We start from the raw sequence: 11,909 nt of genomic DNA, 5'->3' as shown, positions 1-11,909 counted from the left end.
AACGTTAATCAGCCTCAGGATGTAAAAATACCGTTCAAATAACATGTAATTCTAGTTAACTCGTATGTCTGGAAAATTCCTTCGGAGCGCAAAACGAGATAATTGAAAAAATCGAATAGAAGATACGAGCAGTTTTCCGCTATTAGCGATTCTTGTTCCGCGTGTTCTATCTTTCGCAATAATTCCTATTATCGTTTCATATAATAATTTAATAACTTTTATACCTTCTTTTAAAGAAAGAGGGAGAGGGGGGGGAAGGGAGGAGAGCGAGACTGATCAATTACGAAAGCTATAATAATAAATCAATTCCGCTCTTTACTATCGCTTAAAAATTCACATTCATTTGGATATACATACACCAAGAAACGTCAAGTTTTCTTTTCTTATTCTTCAAAATAAAATTAAAAAAATATTATTATTGCATCGCGTTATTATAGCAAGGCTTTTTAACATACTTGTTCAAAAATATTTATACGTACATAAACTTTATTTAAAGAAAAGGGAACGATATTTATATCTTCAAATTTTTATTCCAAATCCATTTGGAACTAAACCAATAAATGTAGTGTATAAGCGTTAAGTATAAAGCGTTAAGTAAAATTTAGAAAGAACCAATGTTTTATATTTTCAAGTAGTTGTCATATTTTAGTTTCAATTCATACTACTGTTCATTGACAACCGTTTAAAAAGCGGAAACTATCGTTCGAACGCACATAGAAACTCGACTTAAAGATTGTCTTTGAGGCGTGAGGGGAACAAAATGGCTAAAGCGACAACAATAGTCTACGCTATTAAGTGACAGAACGCCATACAACTTGAATATTATCAAATAGAAACATTAATTATTCGTTTGAGACATATTCAGTGCATATCGATAGCTCGGCTTTACACGGTCCAGGGAACGTAACCATGTTAAACGACGTACCAAAGAGATTAACACGAAGCTCTGAAACAACTGAGGTACGTTCAAAACACAGTCCTAGGTATAGATAAACTAACAACTCACTGGTCAAGGTTCGTAAGAAGAAGACAAACAGGCTAATCAGCTTTATTTATTTATTTATTTACAATGCGTCTTTATCACGGTATATGTCAATAATGGAGCATGTGATGTTACTTCCAAGTACTTTCTACTATATGCTTTATGTTTAGTAATATCCAATTTATTTTCAACTTTTTATCTTTTAATATGCCTCAATAACATCTTCATTTACATATTTCTTTATTTATCTCTGGTTTAAATACTTTAATCTAAATATTATAACCGGACATCTCTCTCTGCTAGTAGCCCTCTGTCGGAAATTGCTTCTACCAGCAACCGCGTACTAAACGGAGAGCGGGAAAATACGACCTAATAAAAAAATGAAATTCGATCGAAAATGCATTGCAAACTATTTTCAGGCCGATGTTCGCGAAGATGAAGAACAGACGAAAAGATTTCAAGATATTATCGACTTACTTCTTGCAGCAGGCTATTTTCGAGCCAGAATAAAAGGATTATCGAATTTTGATAAAGTACGTATGAAATGAATTCCCTTCGACTGTTGTAAAGAACATACTAAGACCAACAAATATTATCCTAACATTTAGGTAATTGGCGGAATGACGTGGTGTATAGAGTCGTGTAACTTCGATGTAGATATCGATTTATTGTTTCGAGAAAATCTTACTATAGGCCAAAAGATGTAAGTAAACTTATAAAACATTTGAAATATTCAATGTCTTATACATTTTATATTACAGTTCATTGACCGAAAAAATTGTAGCTATGCTACCCAAAATGAACTGTCCATATCGCATAGAACCACATCAAATTCAAGGCTTAGATTGCATTCATATTTTCCCTGTTATTCAGGTAACTGATTCGTTTTCTCGAATTTCAGCTTTTCATTTTTTCAAATTATTTTAATAACCGACAATAAATTTTAGTGGTTGGTTAAACGTTCGATGGAAACTCGAGAAGAAACGGCAGATTTTGTACGATCGTTTGCTTTGAGTCAATTTCACAAAAAGCATTCCTTTGTTCAAGATTCGTCTATAGCAGAAACTGGCAAAGAAAATTTAATAAAAAGTATTCGCTTGATTAAAGTAAGATACGTTATTTTCAAAGTTTCGTTTAGGCCGATATTTCTAATCTAAATAGTTAGAGATATAATCTTTTCATAGAAATCGTACGAACCTCGACGTCTTTTTAAGCATAAAGATGATGTTAAAAGAGAGGAATCTACTAAATTTCTTGGTACTGTCCTGGAGTACGAAGCACCTTTGTATTCTATAAAAATTGCTTCTCCGTCCGCTGAAATTGCTTCGTCGGATGTCAAAGAAAATGAAAATAAAGAAGAGATAAAGGAAAAGGTAAACGTTTTGAAATAATGTTCTGTCGAATAAGTGTTTAACGAAGACTGAGTCAAATTTCTTTTCATAGGAAAATACAGATCAATTAACTGGGAACCTAGCCGCTATAGAAGAAAGTTCAGTGAGTAATTGTATCAGTATGATCGGTATGATAGACACTCATTTTTTGTGATTCATACAGGCTCGTTTAAGCGTAGTAGCCGTAGGTAATATCGTTGGTATCCAAGCCCAAGAGATTGCCAAAGTAACTGAAGAATATGCGGCGATGTCGATTTCCCAACCTGTGGTAAATCTTTTCCAATTTTAAATTTAAACAATACAATATTCATTACAGACTTAAGTAATTAAATCATCTTCCACATATTCAAATAACCACAGGAGCCTAGTGGCACAAATTCCTCGGCAGCTTTGACTGCATTAGAGAATCAAAGAGCTGCGCTTCAGAATCGTGTTCGTAAATTAACGAAAGAGAAAGACGCTTTATCCGCTAAGCATTTAGAATTAATCGAAAAACTGAACGAGTCTCGTACAAAGCGGCAAGCTATTGAGCGTTCGTTAAAGAAAGCAGAAGAAATGGATATCAATGAAAACGATAGGCACTTATCTTCTTATTATCCTTTCACGGTTTTATATCTTTATAATCGTTACGTAACTTTTGAATAAAAACGAAATGTTATTTGTTTAGTATCTACAAACGATTGGAAGAACTTCTTTTAGTCCACGATGGTTTGAAAGAACAAGAACATAATTTCCGAGAACAATGCAAATCCGATTTAAATCTCTTGAAAGGTAAGTTACAAGAAATCGAAAGTGGTACATCGGAAGAGGAGGAAGATCGCTTAAAGGAGTACGAGCAGCAAAAGGAAGCGCTCGCTAAAGTCAGATTGCAGTTAGCTAAAAAGAATAGAGCTATTGCATCCTTAACCAGACAATTGGACGATGTTCCCGGTCGTTCGGAACTTACGCAATATCAAAGACGATTTATGGAACTTTATAATCAAGGTTTGCCAATTTATTTTTATACATCGGCATTCGCTTACTCATCGCGTGCACCAAATATTCTCTCATCGTCGTTAATTTTCAGTTTCGGCAAAACATAAAGAAACAAAACAATATTACACATTGTACAATACTCTGGACGATACAAAAGTTTATTTAAGTAAGGAATTATCACTATTAAATTCGATCCAAGATAATTATAATGAGTAAGTAGTTGGTAAACCTTATATTTACGCATGTTATGCATCGATAACGGTTGTTTGCATTTCTCTTTTTTCTCCACCGTGTTCACCAGAGCAATGGCATCAACGAGCGGTAAAGAGCAATTTCTTAAACAATTCGATGAGATCGTCGCAGGCGTAAAACGCAATAAGGCGAAGGTGAAACATATATTTTCTACAGTAATTTTTACAATTTATTCCGTAAAAGTCGCGTTTCAAAAGCTATAAGTATTGCTGCAGCAAATGAATATATCTCTGAAAAAGGGAACTATTCGACTTTAAAAACGGGCTTTAAAACCTAATTCTAAGTTGGCAATAAAATACAAGAAGCTTTGCTATATTCTAATAATACGATCGTGTCTCATGTAGGTGGAGAAACGATGTGCTGACGAAAAAAATAGAAGGGATGCACTTAGCCGGCAATTGGTCACTCTGATAGAACAACAACGTAAATACGTCGCTGCGGTCAGACAACTCACTATTGAATGTCGTAAAAATGAGGCCTTGCTCGCGCAACTGCGGGGTCCGTAGATACAGATTTCATTTCCGCTTATCTAAAAACGTATCGGATCCTCGTATTTTTGCCTCACGATTTTTTATTTCGTTATTAATATGATGCTGAAATTGTGTCGAAAGAATGGATACGTCATCCGAACAGTACAATAGTTAAGGCTCAACATTGAGAGCAAGACTGCGAGGAACAAGCGAGGTAGCGGTGGCTTCTATTTATATTCACGCTATGTACATACCATTAATACATATCAAATTCCTGTTATTTTAGATACATATTCGAAAGGGTAGTCCGGTGTTAGAGAGGCTTTTAAATGAAACCATTCCTTCGCACCGTGTAATATTAATCTTATGAGAAAGAATATATATGAACTCACTAGAATGTGGTTTTCCGTTCACCTCCCGCGTGTTATTCTTATACATATATCAATCTTTATTGAGACAGTAGCCAATGATGTATCTGATATATCGATAAATTTCCCTCAAAAAATGTATTTGCGCGATTATGAAGCTGGAGTCGTAATTAAACGAAAAAATTCGTAGCATTGTAGATACCACAGTCATATGTAGTCGTACAATTTAAAATAGTAAAATGTCAAAGTCACATGACGTACGTGTACAGCAAACAGTATAGATGATTACGATATATGATATATACGCACCTTGGAACAATAATTTTAGTCCAATAATAGATAGCTACTTACTGTTTTCTTTTTCACGCTTGGCAAGTCGGTGTTTTCCTCGTTACGCCGCCAGAGGCCTCTTCGTTCGTTGCTTTATATTGGCTATCGCCATTGTTCCTTTCACAGTGCTTATATGTTCACGTGTTTTCTTGGTCTGTCCGAAGATCTATCGTAGCCATTATCGGTGTACGGTGATCAGTGACCAGTGATCTTTTTCTTAACGTCTTTTTTAGAATGTATCGTATATCCAGCGTAATGATCTGGAATAGACATGTAATATGACAATCGCGTCGGGTGCAAAAACTATCCATTTAAACTCCTGTTCCTTCTAAATTGAAGAAACATGTGCTATCTACGCGGTGGCTATTAATGTGATTTATGTGAAAGAAATATTGCGTGTGACATGGCAAAAGACGAAGGAGACGATCTCTTGCCAGACAAGGATGCGGCCAAAGGATTTTATGCGAAGTACGAGCCCAAAGAAATCCTTGGAAGGTTCGTCACATGATATCTCGATGTGGAAAAAGAAACATAGCTTACTATTTTTATGTATCATATTTAGGAAATACGCGCGTAGCATAATAGATACGTTTCCGTTATTCGATTCTAATGTATCGCGATAAATAAATCGAGGAATTCACAATTTCTGAATAATCTAACAAACTAATCTGTACAATTATATAATTTCTCGGAATTAAATTACATTCAATTTGACTGATAGTTCCTCGTACATATATATATTAACAAAGCAACGAAACTTGTAAACTTACGAAATGCTAATTCAACATACAGCACAGGTTACAATATTGACGAAACGTTGTACAAGAATAAGACGTTCCTTCCTGTCAAACATTAGTCATCGTTGTATTATTTAAAAAAATCTGTGAAACGTTTCGTTACATAGATCATAGGAGAATTTACATTACTTTAGTATCATAAAACCACTGGTATTAAATAAGAATGCATCTATATATTATAATTATTATTCGAAAGCTATTTATATTCTATTAGCAATAACTTGAGTACAAAAATTTCACTGCACACAAATAAACATGAGAGAATATTACAGTGATACATGTATGTTTCATCATTTCTCAGTAGTCTTATTCTTGTTACTCTTATTAATAAAACAGGTTTCAACTAAAACTAATTGGTCCCATATTGATAATATTTACAGAGGAATATCTTCCACTGTGAGAAGATGTATAGAAAAAGAAACTGGCACGGAGTATGCAGCTAAAATCATAGATATTAGTAATGAAACTAATGAAGATGGTCATACCATGAAGGATGCTACGTTACAAGAAGTTCAAATTCTTCGTAGAGTAGCTGGTCATCCATATATTAGTAAGTTTACAATATTTCCTGTGAGATAAAATTAATTTTTATGATACACTTTTCTTATAAAAAATTTGTTTTTTTAGTTGAATTACACGATGTCTTCGAATCTAGCACATTCATATTCTTAATTTTCGAAATTTGTAAGAATGGTGAGCTATTTGACTACCTCACGTCTGTTGTTACTCTGTCAGAAAAAAAGACCCGCTATATTATGAGACAAGTTTTTGAAGGTGTTCAACATGTACATAATCAAGGAATAGTGCATAGAGATTTAAAGCCAGAAAATATATTACTTGATGATAATTTAAATGTAAAGATAACTGATTTTGGGTTTGCTAGAGTATTAAAAGCTGGAGACAAATTATATGGTACGTATATTTAAAATTATTTTATTAGATAAAATATGTATGATTATTAAAATACAAATTATTGAAATATATTATTAAAATTTGTATAATTCATAGAAATATATTACTAACATCTTTTTCAGATCTTTGTGGCACTCCTGGATATTTAGCACCAGAAGTGCTGAAGTGCAACATGTTTGAAAATGCGGAAGGCTATGGACATGAAGTTGATATGTAAGTTGATGAAACATAATGAGGGAATATAATTATGATCATACCAATCGTCTTAATAAAGGATAAAATCGTTACTAATGTTTGCCTGTTTTCAGATGGGCCTGTGGAGTGATTATGTTCACTTTATTAGTTGGTTGTCCCCCTTTCTGGCATAGGAAACAAATGGTCATGCTTAGAAATATTATGGAAGGAAAATATTCATTTACATCTCCAGAATGGGCGGACATAACAGGTACCTATTGTGTACATAATAATTTTTACAAGAAATAACAGTTTGTGTTTGGAAACAGTGGAAAAATATTGTTTCTTGTGGCGTGCAGAGTAAACTTGTGCTTAATTAACATAATGCATGTGTTTGTATGCATCATTTTCAGAGACTTTTAATTCAGTTTCGTCTGTTGTAAAAGATGGATACTATCGATCATACATTGGAAGTTATAAGATACGTATACACAGTTTTATGAAATTGTTCTTTGACGTATGTAATATATTTTTTTATGTTGCTTCATTTATAATTGGAGCGATAATTATCGTATTATGATAAGCAAATACACAATAGGTTTTTTTAAAAGTTAAAGCTGGTACAATATACAATAGTCAGAGTATTGAAAAATTTGCAAACCTGTGCAAGACACAGTGTTACGACCCGTGACTCTCTATACAAATCATACTCCATAACTCGAGCAAGGTGACTAAGCAAATGTCTAAACATCCTTATTGCTGACCCTCGACAGTCTTAAGAACCCATCATAAATCTTAACATTTTCATAGTTAAGGTCCTTCAGACCACAAGATTATCTTTCAAGTTGAAGTATTTCTTAGATTTGCCTATTAGATTGCCCATTCCGAGAGAACACAGGAAAGCGGTTCTTCCCATGTACTATGCCACCCAGGGGCGACCTTCGATCGGAGGCGGCCAGCTCCGACCCTTACTCACCAGCCTTTTCCTCCTCCAATTAGCAGCAAAGACCGTTGTCCTCACTTTCCTAACGAAAACTGCCATCAACGAATCCGATGGTTCCGTGCGCTAGGCACACCCATCAATAGTTTTCCTCCGCTACAGCCTTATCACTGAACTTCACTGGTTTTTTATCCTTAGATCAGTCAACATCCTGACTGGTTTGTTCTTTGATTAATTATCATCTTAACTTGTTATTTACACTTCGCTGACAACACATCCACGTGCATCACGCGTAAAGTAGTAAATCTACAAAGTTGTTGAAATAAAGTGTATGTTTTAATCTGTTAATACAGTGTTATCATCGTTTTAACTACCTCTATTATCTTAACCGAAATAGAGGATCGACTAATTCGTGGCGTCGATTATCGTATCGTAACGAGAATTTACGACTCTCGTAGGCGTGATCTACCGTGACCGCGACCGCGTCTCTCCGCGAACGATCGAACACACAGACATACAATTTTATCTCTCTGTCATTGAATTGTAACAACAACAAGCATAAATTATAATCCATGATAATATCATCTTGAGTAATCGTCAAAGGTGTATCACCTCGATGAGCTGGTTCATACAAGGAAAATATATTGAAGACAATAGTTGTTATTGTCAAATCTTTGAACATGATAAACATTATTTTTCTAAATGAAGAAGATAATGAAGGTGCTGTTATATGTACGTTTCTTAACACGTTGAATGCCATGGGCGGGGGGGGGGGGGGGGGGTTACACGGTAACCAGCACTCAACTTGGCCGTGACGCCGTGGGAGTCACCGATGATATCGAATGTCAATAGTTATACATTTTTTATTATTACCATAGTTACTACAATGGTGTAACGAAATTAATGCAGTATAACACATATAAAAATAATTTTATTTATACATGAAATATGGATCTATTATGTCTTATTATGTCTATTATGGGGGTCACCGGTGACCTCAGCGAGGTAAATTCATTAATGATGATTATACACCGTAACATATCTCTTGTAAGTAATATTTCAACATTATATGTGTCGCATAATAAAAGGTTCATCGTGGCGCCACGGCCAAACCTTGTAAAACTGGCGTGGCATTCAACGTGTTAATGTATCGATATAATTTCTGATTTTACAACATAATCCTCAATATTTATAAATTTTGTATAGTAATTAAATTTCTATTTTGTTTTCAGAAGCTCCGAAAGATCTGATCAGAAAATTATTAGTTGTTGACCCGAAGAAAAGAATTAGCATCAAAGAAGCTTTGGAACATTCATTTTTCCATACAATGGTAAGTATTTTAGCATAATACATACGTGATCGTGATATATAAATATTTAAGCAAAGAAAGTAGAATATGTACGAAATATTTATTATTCCACGCACTTAAAATATTTGTATTATACTTCTATTTTTGTTTTTATTCGTTTGCTTTATATGTTCAACTGCCTATATCCATAGTGACATGCTTTTATAAAATATCAAACATTGTTACGCAAATTTCTGTTTATATTAGAAAATTTAATAACTTACATATGTATATGATTAATCTGAAAGTAATTTCTTAAAATAAAAGAAGACAGTCTTACTACTCTGATAAACGGAAAATTATTGGAATTACAGCTATGGGATCAAGACATCGCTCCTTTAAAACGTTCACTATCGACTAATTCGCGGCGTCTGAGTAGGATATCTCAGTTAGCTTTGGTAAATTATTTTTTGTTTTTATTTTGTTTGTCACTAAATGTGGGTTTTTTATCGTAATCTTTATGTAATATGTTTATAAATAACAAATAACATTTTAACTTTTATTAATGTTTCAACTTAATCAAAATGAATAATGATATCTATATGTATTATATTTTATTTTTATTTTTGTTCACGACATATATTATTTCACTAAAATATTTTTATATACTTAGGGAGCAACGCATATAAATTTGTCTCCATCAGTTATAATAATACATAATTGATAGATTATAATATTTCAGAAAAAGCACAGCATGCATGTAAAGTGAGTCAATATTGAAACATAATTGAAATAATATATATGCATTAATTACAATGTTTGCGTGTTATATCGAAAAATTACTATAAAAATGCAATGTTTGAAGCTTTATCTACATATAATATGACTCCTATTTTATTCTGTTTCTCTTTCTGCTAGTTTTCAAAGAACTTGCCATCTTCTCGAAGATTAAGATGGCATTCATTTGCTGTTCACTATTATAACAGCTGTTTACTATGCCATTACTTTATTATGCATATCCTAATATTACCTTTCTACTGAATGCAGCGTATATGTATGTAACATACATGTTTTAACATTGCATTAACATATTAACATTATTGTGTTTAATAACACTTTTGTAATCGAAATATGTAACTATACATAGACTGTAAACATTTTCAAAGTTTTTATCTTTTCTTACGTTTTATACAGGAATTAAAGGCAAAATCATTTAATGCAAGGAAAAAGTTCCAGTTAGCAATTATTTGTGTTCGCGCGGTCGTTCGGATTAAGCGTCTCCATAGTACGCCTGAACCTCTTTCGACTCACGTAGCGTGCACAGACCCTTACAGGATCAAAATTTTGCGGAAGGTATTTTTCCTATTTTCTTAGCATGTCTTACTCATCGGCTTGTTATCCCATAGATTGATGGAATAATATTCACGTAATTTTTGTTATAGGTTATCGATGGTTGTGCCTTCAGAGTTTACGGTCATTGGGTAAAGAAAGGAGAGGGGCAAAATCGAGCTGCGCTTTTTGAAAATACGCCAAAGACAGAACTTAAACATCTCTATGTTAGTAATTTGAGCAGATAACTAATGATTAACGAAGCATTATCTAGTTAAAATTGTTATTTCTTATGTTAGTCAACATTTACAGTATCTAAAGAAAATATTCAGTAAGAAAAAATGAAAAAAAAAATACATAACTTACATAAAAGTTTTTCTTAATTTTGGCTGTAATACAAGTAATTATTTAGACGATCTTTATGATAACTATAAAGTATTTGTTTACTTTTATTATTGAATGTGCAGTATCATAAGGTAAATCATATAATGTTTTAATTATTCTAAATGTTCCAAAGAAGCAATTGGATTATTTAGTTTTTAAATTCCTTCTGTGAAAAAGAGTTTTAAATGTTATTTGTTTCTAAGGCCTATCATATTAAGCCTAATTTATTATTTTTAAAATATAGTAACATACAGTAAATATGAATTATATGCAACGTTGAAAGAAAAGCTAAAGATTGTGAACAATTTGCTTAGTGCAATGACGTTGTAAATTATTAGTATCACACCCTTAGAACTATGTTTCGTCTAGAAGAAGTATTACACAGAAAACAGTTTGTGCAACTATGTTTTGAATGTTCCGCTTTAAATCTGTAATAATTTTCTTCACAGTATTTTTCGCTGTTTTCATAGTACGATATAACATAAAATAACTTATATCGAAATATCGAATAAGTTCAAATAAATTCTTATATGTGCTAGAGAAGGAAATAGGATTTAAAGATGATCATTAAATATAAATGACGGTGCTGATACGTACAAACGTAACAACACGACATATTCTGTTCCATGACGCCTATTTTTTATAGCTCGTACGTTTTTGTTAAGTGTATTCAACAATTGTGTAAGTAACACACATATGATTTATTACAAATCAGCAATTCACACAAAATTAAATTTGTACTAACTTCGAAGTATATGCATGTTCTTTATATTTAAATATTTAATATGTAATTTCAATAGCAAACAAAGGTTGAACGTCATTTAGAATACTTATAATTAACGCACGGGAATTGAAGTCGTATAAAAATTAGTCAAGAATATACGTATAATGAATGGAGGATTTAGAAAAATCGATAGGAAAAGAAAATCTAGAATTATAAATTTCTTCATGTTCGTAGAAAGAAAACGTGTTCCATGATAATATTATTTACCGAGATCTGTATGTAGATTGTAGTATATAATATTTTGTGCAAATTCTAGTCATACTTTGTATTGCTGAATTTGTTTTAGATTATAAATTGCAGGAAGAAAAAATATATGTGAAATCAATTTTTCATGGAAAATAAAATTACCAACTTCTTAATAACGAAGCAAATTACAGTGAATTGAATTTTATATATCATTTAGAAGGTTACAAGTAATAATTAAATGTATGTAAATATTTAAAATTATATATTACATATATTTTGTGCAAAATGTATACAAAGTAAAATATTTTTAATAATATCTAATACCTTATATTTTCATTCCTCTCTGT

At 32.5% G+C, this 11,909-nt stretch overlaps 1 protein-coding gene across 9 annotated transcripts; it reads left to right on the top strand.

The window, feature by feature from the left end:
• Positions 1–600: 600 nt before the first annotated feature.
• Positions 601–11,878, top strand: PhKgamma (phosphorylase kinase gamma). Of its 9 annotated transcripts, none has more exons than XM_076618102.1 (15): positions 601–960; positions 1,402–1,515; positions 1,591–1,685; positions 1,744–1,855; positions 1,930–2,088; positions 2,167–2,355; positions 2,426–2,476; positions 2,537–2,638; positions 2,734–2,951; positions 3,041–3,357; positions 3,440–3,560; positions 3,650–3,734; positions 3,945–4,099; positions 4,212–4,284; positions 4,357–4,467. In XM_076618102.1, exons 1-14 carry the CDS (start codon positions 910–912, stop codon positions 4,243–4,245), a joined length of 1,803 nt encoding a protein of 600 aa, XP_076474217.1. In that variant the 5' UTR covers positions 601–909; the 3' UTR covers positions 4,246–4,284; positions 4,357–4,467. The 9 variants fall into 9 exon arrangements, with proteins under 9 accessions (XP_076474217.1, XP_076474216.1, XP_076474214.1 ...); XM_076618101.1 differs by lacking the exon at positions 4,357–4,467 and adding an exon at positions 5,002–5,174 and having other exon boundaries at positions 603–960; positions 2,537–2,641; XM_076618099.1 differs by having other exon boundaries at positions 603–960; positions 2,537–2,641.
• Positions 11,879–11,909: the final 31 nt, after the last annotated feature.

Source organism: Bombus vancouverensis, chromosome 4, assembly GCF_051014615.1.
Source record: "Bombus vancouverensis nearcticus chromosome 4, iyBomVanc1_principal, whole genome shotgun sequence".
NCBI classification, from domain to species: Eukaryota; Metazoa; Arthropoda; class Insecta; order Hymenoptera; family Apidae; genus Bombus; species Bombus vancouverensis.
This window is presented reverse-complemented; position numbering and strand designations above follow the sequence as displayed.